Source organism: Numida meleagris, chromosome 2 (assembly GCF_002078875.1).
Source record: "Numida meleagris isolate 19003 breed g44 Domestic line chromosome 2, NumMel1.0, whole genome shotgun sequence".
NCBI lineage: Eukaryota > Metazoa > Chordata > Aves > Galliformes > Numididae > Numida > Numida meleagris.
Window position 1 is genome coordinate 97323995 of NC_034410.1, and position 21928 is coordinate 97345922.

The 21928-nt window shown below is 40.9% G+C and overlaps 1 protein-coding gene across 2 annotated transcripts in view; it reads right to left on the reverse strand.

The window, feature by feature from the left end:
• The window catches only part of MTCL1 (microtubule crosslinking factor 1), a 102510-nt gene that overhangs the window by 27081 nt on the left and 53501 nt on the right, over nt 1-21928 (reverse strand). Inside the window, exons 5-9 of one of the 2 annotated variants that reach the window (XM_021386461.1) lie at nt 17241-18566; nt 16138-16293; nt 8204-8296; nt 5023-5253; nt 3337-3525 (exon numbers count right to left, since the gene is read on the reverse strand). In XM_021386461.1, the coding sequence (XP_021242136.1) occupies nt 3337-3525; nt 5023-5253; nt 8204-8296; nt 16138-16293; nt 17241-18566 (1995 nt within the window). The remainder of the gene's footprint in view (nt 1-3336; nt 3526-5022; nt 5254-8203; nt 8297-16137; nt 16294-17240; nt 18567-21928) is intronic. The other variant, XM_021386462.1, reaches the window with a different exon arrangement.

Sequence of the window (21928 nt, forward strand, 5' to 3'; positions counted from 1 at the left end):
CTAACTGGGGATTTTCTTGACCAACCTCCACCAACAATATATATGACTGTATTGCTTTTTAATGCTTTTTCCACTGAAACACAAACGTATAAACTCTTTTCTTCTCACTTCCCTGATCTTACACATCCAACGGACTTTCCACTCTTTCTACTCAGCTGTACCAAAGCACTTGCTTTTCTGCAACCAGTTCTCCCTCATCTCTTACTACACACGTTGAAATGCTCATCTGCAGCAAGCCCATAGCAAGCTCATCAGCCTGATTTGCCTGCTTATCTTCTGACCTTCACCAGACTTCCTTCATGACTCTTGAACCTTGCCAGTTCCTTGCCTGACACCTTCTTCAGTGTGCCCTGGCTATCAGCTAGGGGACAACACCACCTCCATGGGGAGCCACATAAAAATCCTGGACAAGTAAGATATGTACTTTCTTGTACTCCAAGCTGAGTACCACAAATGACAATAATATAAAATCAGAGACTGCTTTTTTCAGGTCTTGGGATTTATAATTTTTCTCAGAGCAATTTCACTCTCCACACAGGTTAAGAAAGTCAGCAGCAGGAATGCAGCCTGAAAATACAAGCCATTAAATATTAACATTAAATGTTAAAAATAAGCATGGGTTATTACTTCAAGTTACAGGAAGCCTTTTCTTTTTTTCTGACCTTGTCCTCTCAGCTATTCCTAGTCTATTTCAAAATTTCCTTCCTAATGTGAAACAAACAGTGTTGCATTTCATCTTGAAACTCACCAGGCAGAAGCAGCAACTTATGGCTCTCCTGGGCAGTGGCAGGCCTTGGAGACTCCCAGCTTCACCACTCACCCCGAGTTCATGATATAAATAGCGCTTACTTTCAGCTGAGAGTTTAAGGGACCTATAGAAGACCTTCTCCAAACCCTTTAGAAAGGATGTGCTCTGGGGTCCGCTAATACTCTTAGAGCTTTTGGACCTTAGATTACACAGGTGACGTGGTTTTTTGCTCTAGTTTTGTTTAGTTAATGGATGCAATGACAAGCTTGCATTTTGGGATCACATGTGAATTAAGTGGAGCTGCTGTTCATAGGAGAAAGCTTGTGATGCGTATAGAGCAAGGTCCAGATTTCATGAGCTTGGTGAGCGTGGGGAAGGTCTTGCACACAGGAGGTTTGCAGGGCCAAGCTGTCCATTATAGCAAGACAAAAAATTCAAGCCCAAATGATACTGAGGTGCTTGAGGAGAGCCTTGAGGGCACAGGAGGTGTGCACTCACTGACTTCTCTGTCACCATCCTCCGGAAGGAACTTCCAGGGTTTGAACCAGAATTAACCTACACTAAGGCTTCCTATTTCCGTGCCAGAGTGTAATTATAATCCCTTCTTGCCATTGACAAACACAAGCCCCAAAAGCCCTTTTTCACATGCTGCTGGACAGTAAATACAGTGTTTGTTTTGAAGATTCAGCACTCTATAATGTAGAGAGTGAGCAAAACATGTAACAGTGCTTGAAATGGGAAATATTAAGCAATCTCCCTCACCTCTCAGTGCTGAAACACCGCTTTTTCTCTTGGTTGGAAGGCAAGAAATCTTTTTACTTTCTGAGGTCCATTTGGTATCATGCACTATTCAGTATCAAGAAGGGTAGTGAGATTTGGTCTGTTCCTACAGCTCATTCTTTTAAGCAAGGTTAGCTGGAACTGCTGCATTAGAACATCTTGAAAAGTTTATTAAAATGAATTATATAAAATTCTGCTTTCCTTTTCTGCCACTTTAGTTGAGATCAATGTTAATGATTATTTCAAAGAAGACATAATTTATTTATATGCTCTTGGTCATTTTAAGAGATATCTATGGACTGTTAGTATACAACAGAAGTTGTACTGCGATAATATGATGGTGTATATTTATTCTAGTCATTTTAGATCACATCAGTCTACGGATATGATGCAGTTAAACAATCTACTTAGGAGCCTTCTTCAGCCTCTGCCGGAGAAGAGTGTGCCAAGAGGATGATTGTGATGGGTCTGGGTGGCTGGCAAGGTATGTCCTCAGAAACAGCTGTCTCTGACCTCCCATAGGATTAGTAACACTAGGTCCTTTCCAGATGCCAAACTGATCTATTTATTATTACCTTGGTAGCACACATAACAGAAAAGCATAGCCAGAGAGTGGAGCTGTCAGCTAGTACTACTGAAAAGTAGAAGAGTATATAAACATAAAGCAGAATATGAAGTGGCATAAACACTTTGGTTTTTTTCTTCTCTAGTGTTTTTAATTCGGATGGAAATTGTACGTAAGTTACACCTTGGATTAATGAGGTTGATTGCAGTGCAGCTTATGCGTCTCAAAAGCACCAGTCTAACCTTACTAAAGGACAGAGATTTACTGCTTGCTGTGTACCTATTAGACCATATAGATAATAAGTAAACAGATTGTATGTAGTCCTGAGAGTCTGGAGAATTCAAGACAGAGAACTGAAATGAAAAGACGCCATCGCCAGAGCCTGCAGTGAGACCAGCAAAGTAATGCAGTCATAGGGACATTAAGTGCGTAAGCAGTCTCACTGTGGAGCATGCTACCAAATCAGGAGCCTGGACAGAGACTGAGCATAAGGAATAAACATTCAAGACCTTTTTCATTAGATTTGTGTTTTGCACGGAGTTCTTGTTCCATTCACCTTCTGCAAATAATTCCATGTAACAGGATACTGTCATCTGAACATGCCATATTTAAAAAATATAAGGTGTATCTGAAGAACAGATAGAAGCCTTTGTCCCCTTTGTATGTGTGCTGCTACTGGTAAGATTGCTGGTATACTCAGTGCCAAATGCAAAAAGCTGGGATATGTGGCACACACAGGCAGGGCACTGGAGATGTCAAGGAAAAGTCAGCATGATTTGCTTTTAGGTATCTAAGTCCAGTGACAGGAAGGAACTTTTGCATTGCTTTCCCATCATCTCTAAGGAAAACATTAAATAAACGTACTAGTTTCTTAAATAATTTAAAGGAAATAAAATCACCTCTTCTCACTAAAAGCTTGACAGTAGAATACAATAGATGTGCTCAGAAAGAGGAGCATGTGAATTCTGCAAACCATCACATACTGATAGATGTTTCTGGGCAAACAGCCATAGGAGGAAATAGGATTTTTCACTGATAGCATCTGCCAGCAGGAGAACAGTAATCACATGACTCCTAATTAAATATAAATATAATGGACAAAGTCCATTGTAATTGCTGTGCAGCTAGCAATATTTTTACAAGTGTTATGTTAGGTGATTTAGCACAGCAGCAGAAAAAATGAATTCCCTTGGAACATCCAGAGTTTCCATTCCCAGGACACCTTATACAAATGGTATGGTACCTGCTTCTGCTGCTGCAGTAACTCTGCAGTCTGCAGCTGTGGTCCGTGATCTGCACTCTCTGCAGTGGGACGCTGGGAGAAGTCTGTCAGTGCAAACACAACATCTTCTTCCTCCTCCTCTCGCTCCGCATCATCCACCTTCTGCTCAGACTGAACACCAAATTCTGGGAGGGCTTCAAGATGCTCAATCTGAAATGCAAGAGATGGGACAAGCACTCTCTTTGCCAGTTACTTAGGTGGAGAGAAATCAGGAGGACTAAGAGAAGGGATTATTTTCTCATGTAAGAATATGCAGTGCAGGCCTGCAAGATAGGAGATCTATGCAGCTGAGAAAGTGGGTACACTGTAATGCAGTGTGGTGGATAAAGTCTGTCACGCATCACTGAAAACCTATACAGGACACTGGTGGAATTGTATAATGAAAACACAGAGATCAGGGAGTATCCCAATCTAGCACTTCATATTCTCTACTGCATTAGCAAAGCATTTGCCACCAGTAATGACTGGAGATGGATTGATTGTAAATTACCCAGTCAAAAATCCAAACAATGAAAAAATGAAAGCTCTTCTGATACTAGAAGATGAGCTGTTTTACTCACAAGCAAATTAGTACTGCTGAAATAAAGTAGAATGAAATTATTTCTAAATAGCTACTCGGCTCTTGTTTCTGACTCATTATACCACAGCACCTTTTATACAGAATACAAAATAGTGGAGCCTACTCCTAGGAGACCTGAAAGGTTACTTTTCTGCCAAATGTAGCAAAAGACCGAAAGACACATGGTATATAAATATCTGAAATACTGAAAAAATTACTTAGCTGCCTTACTAAAATTTTTCAGAATTGTATGATCCTTCAGGATAATTCTATGATTTCCAGGAATTCTGGTTAAAATGTCAGAACGGGTAAGCGCATTTTTCTTGTTACATTTTCTTTAGGCAAGATTTCTGAAGCGAACTGTAATTCTGGATATGCAGCCTGACACAGTATAGCAGTGCTTTTTGTACAATGCACCTTCTGCCATCACATCCCTGCGAAGATGTGCCAGCTTTGGGATTCCAGGTTGTTATGTGCTCTTGAAATTCCTTATCTTAATTTAGTTGCTACTTGGAAAATTACTTTGATGACTAGTGGTATACTGCTGCTGACGGTGATAGACGTGTGTATGAAGAAAAGGAACAAACAAGAATGATTCACTGTGAGTTCCCACAAGACTGTATAATTCTCTTGCCAACATGAAAACAGAGCTTTTCTCCATCTGTATTACTGAAGGCTTTATAAGGAACACATTGCACACAATGACAAAAACGACAGCACTCAACTCATCTAAACAGATTTGACTCCATCAGCTCACTAAGATATTTTTCTTTCCAAAAATTATTCAAGATTATTATCTTAGAGACCTAATTAAATCTTCATTTACTGTGGGAGATTTTTTTAAGGCCAAATGCTTGTACTAGTTAAGGGCTTAGATTTAAAGATAGGTGATATGTAACATAAAGATATAATACAAAATATCCACTAGCACAAGCCTTTTTAAAGAAAAAGCTTTGTGTTTTATTTGAATCCTCTTTAAATCTGAGTTTACTTATAGAGCTGGTGATGCCACAACATATTTAAAATCTAAAGTTAAAGAAAGAACATCCAATGCAATTTCACTGGGTTAATGGTGGTGGGCCAGTTACCTCTAGTATGTCCTCCCCATCGTCCTCCATTCTCTTGCCTTGCCGCCAGTGTTTCAGCAGCCACTTCAGTTTGACATATATGAGGAAGGTGTCCTGCTTGAAATGCCTGAGTTCTTGCTGCAGTAAACTCTTCTCTTGGCTCCAAGTCTTTTCTTCCAGTTTGTTCTGCAAAGTCAAGCTCTGCACTTCCAAGTCTTTCCTCCTCAGGGTCTGCATATGCTCCTCTTCCAGCTTTAATGGAAGAACAGACACCGTGTCAATGTGCTGGTGTGCTGGGGAGTCTCCGAAATTTGAATTTTGTTGGCTGAGACAAATTGAAATATCTAATTTTCATCAGTTGTGAGTAGCTATTGAATTTGGCTCAGCAAGTTCCTCAGCAGTCATAACTGTCATGCCAAGGAAATAAGGGGACAGCAGCAAATAAACTTAGCTTAGATAACCATATCTAAGTAACGTGCAGTGGAATTGGACAGTTTGTTTACTCTAAGGATGCATGAGAATTCTGCTGTTGCTTAAATGTTTTATACCCATCAAATTTTCTTCCCTCTCTTGACTGTGTCCCTGCAGTATGTTCCCGGAACAGGCATCACTCTAAGTGCTGCATACATCACAACTGCTAAATGTATCTGAAGCTATTTCTAGGAGGTGGGACAGCAATTGCCCTTCAGACAACCTGAAATATTATCCTAATCTCCTTGGCCACAGACTCATCCCTTCCTCTGTGAATACACCTCCTTCTCCTTCTAGAAGGGCAATGCTCCCCGAGGACCTACATTCAGTATCTCAGATACAACTAATGGTCCTTGTTCTTCACTTCTCATGGTTCATACTCAGACATCGCTGAACCTAGAAGACAAATACTTCTAGGTCAGGGACACAGGCAGAAACTGAAGAGACAGCAATAGGCCGCAACTTGGCCTTCAACACGTCTCAGTTTCAGTACTAGAAGCCCCAGGAAAAGATCATTGTTTGAAGCTAACATATCTTTACGTCTCTTTCAACACAAGCCGACCTGAAACAATATACCTTAAAAGTGACTTCTCCCTCAATATGTCAAAATCAAACCACTGCACATCACTGGCCCCATAACACTTGTATAAGTTTGTTGTACAGGGTCTCTTATTCTACATGGATGAGATAGCATTTCCCCTTCAATCAAGCTGTAGTTCTGATTCATCAAGAAAGGACAGTCAGAGAAGGAGTACAGAGCCACTGCTTACAGATGCCAGTTTCTACAAGTTTCCATTTTGTAGAAGAGCTTCTCCCTTGCCTGACCAGCTCCATAGATTAAAACTGAAAGCCAAAGTAAACTAATGACCATAATGATTTAAGGAATATACCCTGCAAAAAACAACACACAAGGATGAAGAATGAATGCTTCACAGATTCTTCTTCTGGAGCCCCTAGCACTTAGTACTGCTAACAAATACATGCTTGGTTTTCATAGCAACCTTCAGGTGCTTCTGACACAGGCTACTGTTCCATACTAGGCTGTTTACTAAGGACTCTCCTGCCCTTTAAACAATGCTCTCTGGCATAACACAAATTTACATCTATGCAACCATGCCTTAATACATCCATAACATTGATCTAGATGATTTGGAAGATTTTTACAATAAAAATTTGATAAATAAGTAATTCTTTAAGGAACTATAAGGCTTGTAAAATATTCCTGATTAAATTATTCACAGCAGTTACTAACTTGTATGGGTTTAAAATCCATCTTAAAAGTAGTCCGAAACAAAGTCAGATATAATGGCCCAAAAACCGTACATGCAACTCCTGATGACACTCATGAGGACACTGCTACCACACACCAGTGTAACGTCATTAAATATTGCAAAAAAATGAGAGTAAAAAAGGAGTTCTTTTATATTTAAATTTTAAGGGAATAAATGAACAGATTTTGTGTTGATGCAAATTCTTCCACCAAATGAAGCTATGGTTAAATACAGCAAAGATCTATGAGTCATTTCCACCAGAAGTCCTGGAAGATGATAAAAAAGGATATCAACAGGATGGCCATAATCTGGAAAAAAATACAGAATCCAGGAGATACTTTTATTATTCTATTCCCATGAGCTGAAAGCATGAATGGTTAGCTTTGATTTTGCTGCATTTCTAATTGTTTTTACAAGCTGTTATGATCTGAATCCACGTAATCACAGATTCTTGCAGAAAGTCCTGGTGGAGAGAGCTTAATAGTTTTGTGCTTTTTCAATGGATAGCTATTGTAAAAGAAAAGAACTCTGAGGTGGGCATAACATCCAAAAAGCATCCATGGCCAAGGCAGCTAGGAAGGAAATCAATTTATGGATTTCCTTCAAAAGCCTCCATGAAGAAGCTCCTACTGAGATCAACTGAAAATTAAAGCTACTTATGAAAAATGAGAGATACCACTTGGCCATAATGAGATTAGCTAGCACAAGGATAAATACTAACATTATGCAGTAATTGTGCTGAATTTAGTCTGTGAGTAAATTTAAAAAGAAAACATTTAAGAGCCAAACAGCCTGCAAAAATGAGTAACAGTTGTTTGGGTTTTTTTTTTGCTTTAGGAGCTAGAGATCACGAAAGGATTAGCTCGTATGTTCCAGCCTTCAAAGAAGCAGGGAAACCCGTATAACAAAATATGATTTGTTCACCAGTTACAAATAAGAGGTTAGAAACATGGGGCACTGAGGAAAACAAAAGATCCTGTTTTGTGTCTCAGTTACTGAAGTACAACAACTCCTCCAGCTTCTGAGAAAAGCTGGGTTTTCTTTGGATTAGGAGGGGTCTGAATAAGGAACAGAACCCAGAAATCAAATGAACACTCCCTGTCCTCACAGAGAGCTGTCAGGGCTGATATAACCTCCTCTGCGCTATTCCATATCCCTGCCTCGACTTCCACTCCTCAGCTGAGGAGGCCACCTGGCAGGGTACCCCCCAAATTGCTCAATTTTGGCCAGTGCCATGGACTCTTTCTGATGCAGTCTACACACAAGAAGTAAAAACTCCTCTCCAACAATCAGAGAAACCAGATTCAAATTAACGAAACAGGTTTGTGCTTGCATTTCCCCAGCCTCCAAGCTCTCCCAGGGAGCTCAACAAGGCTCCGCCAGGACAGCATGGTCCACACCATGTGTCATGGCCACGCGTCATGGCCACAAGTCTCCCAGCAGCCAGGTTTTGTATTTACCTGAATGATCTTTTCTGTAAACTTTTCTTGCTCCTCCTGGTGAAGTCTTGTCTCCTGCTCAAGCTGAGCCTGAAGCTCCTGTATCGATACACTCTGTACAGGTAAAACAGGGGAACCCCTCAGCTGATCAGCAGGACAAAGGGATGGGTTTAGCACAAAACGGGTTTCAGTTGTGGAAAAAAAGGGAAAAAGAGAAGAACTGCAGGACAGACATCTGCACAACTTACGGTTATCAACAGTTAAAACCAAAGCACAGTGTGCAAATAAAGAGCAATGTCCTAAATGTGTGCGAAAATGTCCTGTGTGGCTTCTTCTGAAGGCTAAAGCTGTGATGCTGGTGCTGCCTGCTGCATTCCTTCCTTTAGGCCTCTCCTCCAGGATGGCATAAGGAAGTGAGACAGCTCACCATGAATGCTGTCTGCCAGACCAGGTCCTATTTACAGGATTCCACATTTGGTAGCATATTTTACTATGATAATCAGAGCTAGTGAATTTTAACATCTTGGCAGAAGATGTATCTAATGTACATGTTTTGCACCTTATTATTTATTCATTTGCAATACTTCTGATTAGACAGTTAATGGGATAGCATTTATTAAACCAATTGAGCATATAAAGTTCCTTTCTTCAGACACAGAACAGCTCTCTGCACAAGTCGACTTAATTCTGCAATTTCTACTCAAAATAATTGCTCCACAAATGTCATGGTGACAAGTTAGGTGAGCCTAAGATTTGACCGTTATGCATAAGTATCTCTCTTTTAGGTCAAACGCCGTTGTCATCTTAATAATTTGAATTTTACTTTGAATATGAATTTGGCACCCCATCCACTTTGTTCCTGACAGTTACTTAATTCAAAAATAATGACCCAAGAAGGTAGAGTCACAGACCTTGCTATTTATGCTGCACTAATTAATCTTGTGGCGCTTAGATTCCTGATCAGCACTTTCTGTGTCCTCCATTTTGTCTCTCTCGTCTTGGATGCTTTGCCTGCATCAGTGTGGCGCTCAGACATGCTCTCTGCATGCACCATCAGTGCCATCACAGAAAACACTCTGCCACCAAACACCTGCTTCTATGAGTAAAGACACACTCAAAGAAGAGATCCCCTCAGGCTTCAAAGCACAATTCCAAATTCTCTGCTGGCCAGTGTCCAGCAGGCTCCAGCCTCAGCAGCTGCAAGGCCCCAAAGCTGGCTGTGGGATGGCTCTCAGAGGCTGAATTGCCACCTCTCCCTCCAGCCCTGTGGCCCTTCTCCTCTCTGTTCTGGAGAGCAAATTTAGCCACTGCTGCTGCTGGGGCTGCAGCAGCACTGCTGGGGCAGTTTCGGTTATTCCAAAAGTATTTGTCCCCAGAGCAGATGCTCCTTTCCTCCTCTAGGGAAGAGACTGTACTCTGCTGAGGAAAAAAAGTCACCTACATTTACTTCTTGAGCCCTCTAAGTTCCTTCTCCACTTGATAATTGATACTGATGTACTGTCTGATCTAGTGGTTGGCAACCCTGCCCACGGCAGGGAGCTGGAACTGGATCATCTCCAAGGTCTCTTCCAGCCCAAGCCATTCTATGATTACTCTCATTGACTTGTGCACGTCTGTGTTGTACATGAAGAAGTGACACTTTCAGCATACTGAAAGGCATCAGAAGGTGACCAAGAGTGAGTTGAGACATAATCCGTCTCACCCATGCTTTAGGTACATGGTAAATAAGAACCAGTGTACCTAGTTAATTCAGGTGCAGTTTTTAAAATGCATGTTCCCTCTTTCTGTGAATTCAAAATTAGTCAGAATTGTGCCAAGTCTATCTGACAAAAACAGTTACACATGGCAACTCCCTCCCATGGGTAATAATCATGTAAAAAAATCTTATGGTATGCCTCAAGAAATGGAAACAGCACAATTCTTGTAAAAATTCATATGTTGTTAATTTAAAATATACACAAAGTACAACTGATCTTAGCATGACTCTTTCTACAGTTATAGGATACATATTTTGGCAGCTAGAAATGTAATTCATCTTTGGACTCCTGAAATTGGAAACTGAATCAGAGCAGCAAAAACTTTTACCAAGAAGGTAAGGTTTGACTTTTTCACTATTCACTTCACATTTGTGTTTTCCAATGAACAACAATTTGCGACAAGATCATAGGTTGCAATTTAGACTAATGCTAATTGGGATTACACAGTTACACATACACTGGGAATATTTTATGTCTGCGAAATTAGGACATGAAAATGATAAACTTGAGCAATTTTTTAAAAAACATGCAGCCCATGCAAAGCCAAGTTCTGGGAAACCCGGGCACTAGGATTACGTCACAGCTTCTGGAATTACTAGGAAGAGATTAAATGCATCATAAAGGCAAATATATTATTACATGCACACTTAAGAGTAAATCCTTTTACAATTGCTTTGCCTGTTTAAGTATGATATATTTTTGTAAGTGGTAAATGTGTTGAAAAAGCAGTTAATGCATGACTGCAGAGCTGCACAACCTTCTTCTTCCAGTGCAACCTGAGGGCTCTTCATAGACTATCATTTCATATAATGTCATGTCTATTAGGAGCAGTGGGATTAGTACTGCTCAAATCAAGGGATATTAGGCTGCTTAAGGGCCTAATGGATTACTGCTAAATGTCTGGATAATAAATGAAGAATACATAAACATGTATCAAGTGATACTTGTATATGCAGCTCAGGCACCTGACAGTGCATTGGTGGATGCTTGTATGCTCCATATAATCAGCTGGGTGCAGCCTGTGGCACAACTGTGGTTTTGTTTTGTTTTAGAAAACAACACTGCTACAAAATCAACACAGAAGTTGATATCCTGCTGACTTCCATTCTTTCTCTCCTTTTTCTCAGTAGCGGGTGTGCTACAGGTGGAACAGAAAACGTCCCAAACGTGAGGATCACCACACAACATACTGACACCACAATAACAAACACAAACTCACTACGAGACACAGAAACACACTACAGTAGGAACTACAAGCTAATACTACTCCATCACAGCATCACAGAAACACTTGCACTTCATCTGCAGCTCCACAACAATCAAAAGTTTCCAGTAAAACCCAATATCACTTTTCCAGGCCTACTTCCACCCTTGTCATCCCAGACAGATGGGACCAAGTCCTTCTGCTAAGCCAGCTTGTCTCACCTGGTATCTCTCCAGAACAAGCTAATCAACGCCGGTGTCTTTCCCACAAGAGGACAGTCAACGTCATCCATGGTTTGGGGTCATCACCACAGCTCATTCCACCAACACCTTTCTGCCCCTCTGGGCATGCTGAAGACTTTTCAAGCTACTTTCTGGCTCATACATTCCACATTTTTGCAATGACTGGTTTACTATGATTACCATGAGGTATGGCTGGGTTTTATTTGTATGTTTTCTCTATTTTACTGTAGCTAATTCAAATGTCTATTTGTCTCTGAATTGAATTATATGCAACAACCATGCACATTAGATTCCATAAAATCATTCTTTCTTTGTAGCCTTTTTTCAAGATGGATGGCACGCAATACGGCCTGAGGAGGCAGGGTAGAAAAGATGCTCTGCTGTATTTGTGTACAATTGCAAGGAAGACAGAAGAAGAACATTTTATGCTGCTCACCTGCTGCCATCTTGTAATGCCTTAGACCGCATAGTCTAAAAATGACTACTTTTCTACACTTTACAGCTGATGATTGCTTGCATACAATAAAGCAGATTTGCTAGGAACTTCCAGTGCCTTTTGTATTACTTGTGACATGCAATGCACATCTAACCGAATCCATCTTCCAAAGATGTACTTTTATGCTCCCACATTTAAAAATATATGATCTATCAGGTACCGAGTGGTTATTTCCCTGTGCTTATATGAAGAGTCTCTGATTCTATGAAAACACAAAAACACTTTGCTCCCAGTCTTAGAAAATCCATCTCATTGTATGGATAGTATACAAAGTCTTGCCCAGACTTCAGTTAGGGCTGAGATATCCAGATTTACATCATAAAGGGTCTTTTAAGTCATTATATGGTCAACCTTTAGGGAACATTGCATAGCAAGAAAGAACACAATTCATCAAAGTAAATTATTCTTGCTGCCCTTAATCTTGGTGGGAAGGAGTACTGTCAGCTCCAGCTTATCTTTCTTCTTCCCACAACTTTGAATTGGAGGAACAGTGGACACTAAGAGATGCAACTTTCTATGTGGTGCCTTTTTTTTTTTTTAATAAAGAAAAATCACAATGTAGAAAACATTCACTGTTTCCTTTCTGGGAAAACAAAATCTTAAATTAGCGCAAAAGAAAAGGATGTGCAAATTTTCAGCGCACAGCTGGGGGCTGCTGTGAAAGCCATCCAGCTGAAAAGCTCTCAAGAGGAATTACGAAAGTTGCACGGAAGGAGTACAGACTCTATAACCATCTAAAAATAGAATATCCAAGATATAGATCGAAATTCTCACATGTCCAAAATGGATCCATATTGAAGATTCGATTCAAAGCAGGTGTTAAAGTGACTTGCCTAACTTGAACATCACTGTATCTGATTGGTTCACACTTAACCCAGAAATTAATTCACAGTAATACAGCTGCTTCATATTTCTTATGGGCAGAGTAAGTAAGAAAAATGGACAAACAGATTAAGAATGGCCTAAAAGCAATTATTGCTCAGTGTGAATTCCTCTTATCGACTACTAGATCTTATGGAAAACTTGCTTCTGAAGACACGCTCTCATCTTTCCTGCCATACCTGCTTTTATTCTAATTCTCTGGTGACAAATAGTACCTTTTAAGTTAACTGAAATCAGTGGTTCATTTTCCATAAAATTTGAGGAACTGAGATTTTGTGGCATTTTTGTACATACAAATTCCTCAGTTTTTAAAGGCTGTGTATGAAAATAATCACAGTATCCAAATGTAAAATGCAAAGATGAGTACTTTTGCCTTTGGTGATACATACCCAGGTAAGGGCAGAAACTATACTCTGTCACTGAACAAACAGAGTCTGCTAGGAAACACAGCTCAATTTTAGAACATCCGGCATCAAACACTGCAATAAGATATATTTGGTCCTTTGAAAGAGTGATTTTTTTCTTCTCTAGAATGTCTTACTATCTCTGAATAAACATGAGGCGTCTGCAGCCTGCTTTAAGGAAGCTGCGTTTTGTTTATGGCCGTTCCACTGGTTGAAAGGGTAAAATTCACCGGATGAAAAATAATTTATTGTATTTTGCACTGGCTTCCATTCGTTGCCATATTAGCCATTTGATTTGTACCAGGCATTTACTCCACAAAGCACTGTGTTACCTTCTTTAGTTCCTACATGCCTTTCAGTTATGGCGACTCTTGTCTGATCACTCGCCTTTCTTTGGGTGGTGAAGAACGGCTTCCCCCTCCACCATAACCCGGCTCTGCTAAAATCATGAATAATGGATTGAACATCCACCCAAATGGGCTCCAGCCTCCTACAACAGCAGCTGAACAGCTTGTTTCAGCAAGAAAACAAAGCCCTGCTCTTAAGGCAATTTCAAGACATAATTTCCTTTGGACTATGACTCTAACCCACCTCTTTAATATGCAAATACATTCTAATAATACTGTTCCACTAACAACTGCAGCGCAAAGACCAAACAAAGGCAGATGTTTACAGTTAGGCTACAGGGTAGTTTCAAGCAGAAGTCAGTTTGCATTTATTGTACTTAATGAAACAATTAGGCTCCCATGATGCTTATTTTTAAAAACAGGGAAAGTAGCTAAATGGAATCTGCTAAGCATTGCTTGGGACATTTTCAATTTAAAATTCAGTTTGGAAAAGAAAGTTTTGCCTGCTTATAAAGAAATCATTTGTCTAACTGAAATGGAATGTCTTCTCCTCATGCTGAAAGTCCATACACAGTAAGAAGACTGTCAATCAATATGACCCACTGGACAATGTGACACAAACTAAAGCAGATAGCAGCTTACATGTGGGAATGGAAAGGTTTGAGTCTCCATCTGAAATGTCTGTGCAAATAAAAAAAAGCCCTTTGGTATTTGAAAAATATTTTTTCCTTTTATCTGGCATAAAAGAATAGTAGCTCTTTGCTAATGCGGTGCATGATATTAAAAAAGAATTAGACCGATAATATTCAGAATTATTTGGAGGAATCTTCTGCTTCAGTTAGCATCAACTATTGCAGACTGTAGGATTTCTACTGGCTGTCCACCCACTGAAAAGTCTCAGTATAAAGCAGTGCAGTGTTCTTTGTTGTTTAAGTAAACCTGACTGAATCAAGCACATTGTTTTTAAAGATTTTCTCATTTGGGACATTTGAACTCCCTCCTTGCTCACCTTTTGAGCACATCCAGACCCCAGCTGGATATCCTCTACCTTTGATTATACTTACTGGCTCATTCCCTGTCAGGCAGTGGTCAGATCTACTCAACCTGTGTTTAAACACAGTTTTCTGTACATGGTTTACATACCATCTCGTCGTGGGAAAGGAAAAAAAGAGAGAGATTGTGCCCAAAGTATCCAAATCCCTAATCTTAACAGAGGACTCACATACACGTGACATTATAATAATGTGTCTGATGTAAGGTAAGAGACAATTAATAAAATAACAGAATTTAAACAGAAATATCGTAAACATTTGCTTTGATAATTTTCTGACCAAATCTAACATGACTACTGACCAGTACAATTGCAAAAGGATCCACACTCAACTGCAAGGTCTCTCTACCTCATCTTCCCATTTTGCAGCTGAAGAAGAAAGACTTTATTGTTCAGCCAGAGACTTAAGGTGACCTGGATTGAACAGATATCCTTTCTGAGGCTTATTATTGCTGGTAAATGTGAGAAGTTGACAGGGAATCTGCTGAACAAATTAATTATTCTAATGCTACCAAAACTTTATACTATCAGGGTAGTTTAAAACACACAAAACAAAACCAGCAAAGAATTACCTGCGTTAAGATGAAGAGCCACACTCCCTTTGGTATTCAGTACAGCATGTTGCTGTTTAGCTACCAGCTGCCCTGACGCTCCCTCTTCCTACCCCTGCTTTCTAGTGCTTATTATCACTTAATGACAAACACAGCTGTCCCAGTCAGCGTTCTCCTTTTTCCAGACTTAATCAGGAGCTTCAGACTTACTAAGGCCTCTGCGCATGTCTCTTTAGAATTAAAAACATATTAAAAATCTTCCCTCACTAGCAACTACTTTACCCACCACAGTTTCAAGGTGGATTTGGTCTGCCAGTGGCTTGCAGAAAAAGTTTTCCAGTGCTTCAAGCTTGCCTTTATGTAGACAGACTGGAAATTGTCTTTTTCAAGATGAGTTGCAGTGTCTGGACAAGCTACATTCATGAGAAACCAGCTAAAGAGATGCTCGCTGAGGCTGATAAGGGCTCTGCATGGATGAAGATTTAAATAAAAACTGATCAATGTTTTTGATGAATGGAAAAGTACTCAACAACCAAAACAGTGGAGAATTCTGCTTTAAATAAGCTTTTTCTTGTAAGCTGCAGGTTGCTGTGCTCCCATGCACACCAGCACCAAACCCTTTCCTGCACAGACTACTGCCGCACAAAATGCAAAGTGGTTGCTATCTGTAGAATTTCCAGATTGAAAAGATCCAACAAGGTGAAATCTGGAGTCACGGAAGCGTGATTTGACGTCAGGGATTAAAATCTCTAACAGAGATTTTTCGTTACTATACTTAATTGCCCTAAGTCCCTGAGCCACATTTTCCCACTTTGCAAAACTACTGGGAGCAGGTCAGTGAGTCCATAGTCAAGACCAATTTGCTTCTCTGAAGCTGTATCGGGCAGAAAACAGGTCACCAAAACTTTCACAACATGGGTGCTGTGTCCTGTCCAATTTACTCCCCCAACCCCTGGTTTCTATTCCTTATATTCTGGCTAAGGCAGCAGGAGGCAGTGAGCAAGGGGGCTGCTTTGCTGACCTCTAGACTGAAACAGCCCTTGTCTCCTGGCCTGTAGAGTTTTATGTCTCCATCAGCTCTGCGGTGTGGGTCGGTGGTGGCTCGCTGGTGGTGAATCTCTCGCTCCTCTCCACGATCTTGTTTGAGCTGCCACTCCTTCTGATCCCTCAGTTTGGACTGTTAGGTGCATGGGCAGTTTGTAACAAAAGAACAAAAGGACAGGAGGGAATAAAGAAAACAAAAATGGGTAAGGTAGACGACTGAAAAACTACAAGACAAAGAAAAGCGTGAACAGAAAAAACAACTTAAATACAGTGGCATAAGAAAGTGAAGAGAACAAAACCAAAATGAGGATGAGCAAAATGATGGGCTGAAACATCTGAAAAGCAAAAAAGAGAAAGAGAGGAAAAAAGAATGCAAACACTGGTTATGAGGCGCATGCAATGGGGATGCATGAGTCAAACCAACAGCAAGCATACAAGTCATGAAGGATACGGGATACAAAGCTCTTCCTTCCTTACTTGTGCTGTGCAGAAAAGCCATATCCAGTGTGGCAGCTGTGGCAGTTTAGACATGCGCCCATAGGCAAGGCTTTAGGCAAGGCAGTCCTTCGCTGGCTACAGTGCTTCTCACCCGCTGCTCGGTTAGGGAGTGAGCTGTAAGCAGGCTTTTCAAAACATATCACTTAGAAAACGGTGGTTGGGTTGGGTTCTTTTGGCAAGGCTTTTGAGAACACGCCTGACCCTTTTACTGGAGAGCATAATAAAGACCTCCACGCATTTCTTAGAAAGGCTGCTAAATAACTTTCATTAGGATTTTTTTTTTTTAAATTAATCTCCTCTTTCACAGAGAAACACTGCTGTTACAGACAAAAACAACACAGACCTCCATAGCATCAGTGGATTAGCCTTTTTTGCCATGAGGAACCGCCTCTAAATCAAAGGAGTTGTGCAAACAAACAAAAGAAAAACCTATAAAGTGTCCGTTTCACATTACACGCTATAAGACATTGCAGGTCTGAAATCATAACAAAGCAGCTGTGAGGAAAATTAGCTCTAGGGTAGCAATGCCAGCAAGAAAGAGAAACAATAAACAGAAAGAAGGCAAACAAGGGGTTGGCCTACCTGGAAGTCTGTGATTAACTCCTTCCCCAGGTTACCAATGGGAGAGTCTCGTGACATGGACGTCATCGTGGATAGGAAACTGGAAGACTCTGTGAGATGGGGAAGAGGTGAGAGGTCCTCCATCTGCTCCTTAAGGCCCTCCCCTATGTGATCAACCTTCTCCAGGAAGGTCTGTAGCTCTTTCCGGAATGATTTCATCCTGGCGTTGATGGTGTCCAGAAGCTCCGGTTCATGCTTATCTTCTCCCTTTCCCTCATCACTTTTGAAATCCTGCTCAGTGGATGGGCTACTGGTTATATGCACCTTCGCATCATAAATCAAACTGTCTGTGTCAGTGATAAGACGATCTACGGTCCTTTCGAGGCGCTCAGCCTCACGTTTGATGTTAATTAAAGACTCGGTGTCCTCTTTTGCTCGCATGAAGTCAGTGGAGCACAGGTCACTGACTTCTGAAGGCTTTCCACTCCCAAAACCTGAAGTCTTCTCATAAATCTCCTCGGAGTCACTCTCGCCCCCGATCGGCCCCTCTCTCTTTGGCTGGAGCGGACGACCTTCTTCGCTGTCGCTCTCCTTCTTCCCCGCATCGCTGTCAGCATCACTGTCCCTGGGGCTGGAAGTGCGTAGGCCCAGGTGGGAGGCAAGGTCGTACCGCTGCACGTTGGACATCAGGACCCTGTTCTCATACTGCAGCTTCATCACTTTCCCACTCAGCTCATTGATCTGCAGCCTGGCAGATTTCAGCTCCTCCTGCAGTGGCCCGCCGCACTTGGATGCTGCATCCTCCAGCCAGCCCGGCTCCTGGCCTGGCTCAAACTTGAATTTGTTCAGTTCGTTGGTTAGCTGTTTGTTGTGATCCTCAATTTCGGAGATTGATCGCCTCAGCAGTTCTGCTTCCTCTTCCACAAACTGCAGGTGTCGGCGCAGCTCCGTGGCCGACTCCACAGAGTCGCCGTAGGGTGAGGTAGGAATGCTTGAAATGTGGTCCCTGCTGAGACACTCTTTCTCATACTGGCACCTCATATCCTCCATCTCAGCTTTAATCCCCCTGTTCTCCACCTCCAGTTCCACTATTTTCCTGCCCAGTATGTTGGCCTCCTCCTCCACTAGCTTCAGCCGAAGCTTCAGCTCAGCCTCTCTGGTACTGGGTGGGCCTCCGGCCTCTCCTGTAGGCAGAGGACTGTCCACATCTCCATAGATGGACTTGTATTTCTGGAGCTCCTGCTCCAGCTCGTCCTTCTCTCTCCCCAGCTTGGCCATCTTCTTACGCATCAGCGCTGCCTCCTCTTTGGCAAACTGAAGCTGACACTTCAAGTCAGCACTGTCCTCCTGCCAAGAACAAGTCCCCCACCAAAACAATGTTAGAAGAGAAGCATAAGCAGTTGCTCGCTTTCCAAAATCTTCCCCTTCCCACCCTCGGAGCCATGTCTGCTAGGGAGGCAAACAATATAGAGACAGTGCCACACAAACCACACAGCTGACATGTTTCATGGTTTGGTCCTGGTTGAATTTGCAAAGCAGCCTGATCACAGTTAAAGTGAGAAATAAAAATCAGTGTGCTGGTGCAAGTGTTCAGTGATGCAGGAGTGCCAGTGCAAAGGTGCTTATTGGTGCTCAGTGTCTAGTCTTTCTCAAACACTGAGCAAATTTTGTGGAAAACGAGAATGACTACATTGGAAAGGTGCAGTGATTTGTTGGCACTTTCTGTTCCATTTATTTTTCATCATACATTTGCTCACTCTTAGCATCATGAGATTAAGACTACTCCAACAAATTTCCTTGTCATAATCCCAAATCTTGGGCTTCTTCAGCTTATGGAGCACAAAAACATGTGCTAAGCTGCAGTTACCCTGCAAAGTGAAGAAGCACTTCACTATGTATATTCTTTAACTGGATCTCACAACACTGTGAAATAGATAAGAGTACCTAGCTCCCTTTCAGGATAGGAAGCACTACTGTTGTCACTGCTGTTGTTATTATTAGGATGGAACAGCATGTGATCGCTCTTCCCGCTACAGACAACTGCTCACAAGGGAGGTCAGTGAAAACATGAGCAAAAAAAAAAAAAAAGAAAAAATCATTAAACCATAGTTAAGTTCAAACTATTTTTTTCTGGAAGCAGTAGTGTATTAAATAAGAGTTTAATTTTTTTTGGAGTTGGGCATTTTAAAGTCCAACATGTCACTCTGATGAAAACTCCAGTGTGCACTGTGCTGTAATTGTGCTGAAATAAGAGATGAGGTTAAGTAAATTCTAAGCTGATGAACAATTTCTTTGCATGAATCCCTTTCATGAATTGTCATGGAGATACAGGCACTTGGCCTTGTAAGAGACACATTTATCAGCATTAGCAGCATAATGGAAGGCAGGCTTTGAAAGATGATCTCTTGAGACAGTGGATTTCATCATTGTTGTTAGGCCATGTGGACATATGTGCAATTATCTATGGAAACTTCGATTCAGTCTCTGTGGCACTGTTGTCTTTCACTATCACCATTTTGTTACAATTCCTAATAATGGCAACCAAATCCAGAAGATAACATGACTGATGTTAATTGTTCACCCAGATCAGCCTATTAGAAACAAAAAATTACAAAACTAATTATGACTCAGCAATCCCAGGAAATAATTTAATTTCTAAAGTACACAGTCCTTGCACATTGGTAATGGTGCCTTTTATGTTACCTAGATTAATTTCTCCTCATCCTATTTAAATATATACTAATTATGAATTATGTCTGCAGTTAATACCGTCCATTAATACAGACACACAAGTAATCAATTGCATATTTCTGAATTCATCAGCTTTCCTACTGATTTTGCTTCATGCTTCACATGATTTTAAAATAATAAATAGTAAAAAAAAAAAAAAGCTTACGTGCTAATACCATAATATGGCTAAACAATAGCCAAAGTTTCTATTAATATGTGTTTTTCAGCTGCCATCATCTGACTAACTAAAACTTTGGTCATCGTGTTTCTGGCACCAGTAATGTGAGTTCTGTATGAATGAAAGCAAGACGCATATAACCAACTACAAGCAGAGTCCAGGAGATGGGCTTTTTTTTCCATTCTGTCTTCTCACACACACGCATCTCTTTGCCATGTTGACATACATGTGCAAACTGCTTTTCTAAGTCTGAATTGTAAATTAAGTACCACATAAAAGATTACAAGGAAAGTTACATCCAGAGCAGTGCTGTAAAACAGCACTCACAGATTTCCTTACTTATCTGCTAAAAGCTTGGAAATAATTGTGTCTGGCATTTTCCTTACTCTGTGATTCATTGTCCTTCTCCACGCTTGCTGTCCAGCTTTGGCTGCAGGAGCCCAGCAGCCAGTGCCACAGCCTACAGCAGCTGCACCGATGCCCAAGGTGATGAGCAGCCCATGTGCGCATCTTACCCAGGGCTCTGAGCCGTACAGGCAGCTCCTCCAGGAGCTTCTCCTGGCTGGATTGCAAGCAGTACCAATAGCACTCACTGCCTCATACTTGAGACAATACACTGAGCATTCTGAAGCTTTTGATGCAAAGGGAAGAGCTTCTGTGGATTTGGGATCAAGCCCATCACTGCACAGCTCAAACTCATGGAGCAGCTCACTTTCATGGAGGTAGCATGTTATTACAGCAAGACAGAAACAGTTATAAGTATTCTTCTAATGACATTATTTTATTGCTAGGTTTTGTCTATGGAAAAAATAAATACCACATTGGTAATTTTTTTTTGAAAGAGCTGAAACAAACAATATATTTTTCATTAAACAAACACAAGCCTCGTACTAAACAACAGAGCTGATGGATGTTAATCTCGTCTACTAAATATGGATCCCATCTGGAAAGGTGAGAAAGCTCTAGATCTTCCACGCTTCTCCACCAGGGAATGTGACTACTGAAAATCCCATTCCTCAGACAGCTTTTTTCCAAAGGAAAAGAATGGCCAGGAGAGATTTATCAGCGAGATCTAAGCATGCCAGAAGGGTAGGACCCCAACCTTCATGCAACTGTCCCTCTGAAACTTTGTGTACAGAAATATCAGTGATTTCTTGATCAGTTAAAACCAAGTGGAAGGAGCAAGAGGGCAAGGCACCCACACAAGCAGGTAGAATATTGAAATATAAGGCAAACTAAGGTGGGGCCAAATCACAGAAATTATTAATAGTTTATTACTAGTTAAATAATGAATACAATAAAAGCCAAAAATAAAGTAAATAAATATAAAAAGAAGGAGAATATTGCCTTTCCATCATTCTAGAGAAGCAAGAGGTTCAAGTCCCAAGGGGTGAAAGCTGGACTGTGGCCCAGCCTGAATGTATTTCTGTATTTCACATCCAGCATGTGGACACTTTCCTAAAAGGAGTATGTAGGGCAAACTGCTTTGAAAAAAAAGGACAAATGACAATGCAAAAATGTTGAGTCATTAATGGTGCTCATCACTGGCCTTAAGGATTATTAAGGCTAAATGGGAATTGATGATTACTGATTGTGCATATTTGCATGCTATAGCACCACAGCTCTGTACAGCACTACAGAGAGATGTTAATGAAAAAAAATAAGGCAAAAGGAGAAAGCCCAGATGCAAAACTACTAAAGAGTCTGCAGTTTAATTTAGGCAAATGGAGAGTGCAGAGATGAAGAAATGAAACTTAGATGAAAAAAAAGGAACTTAAAATTCATCACGCAATGTAAATGA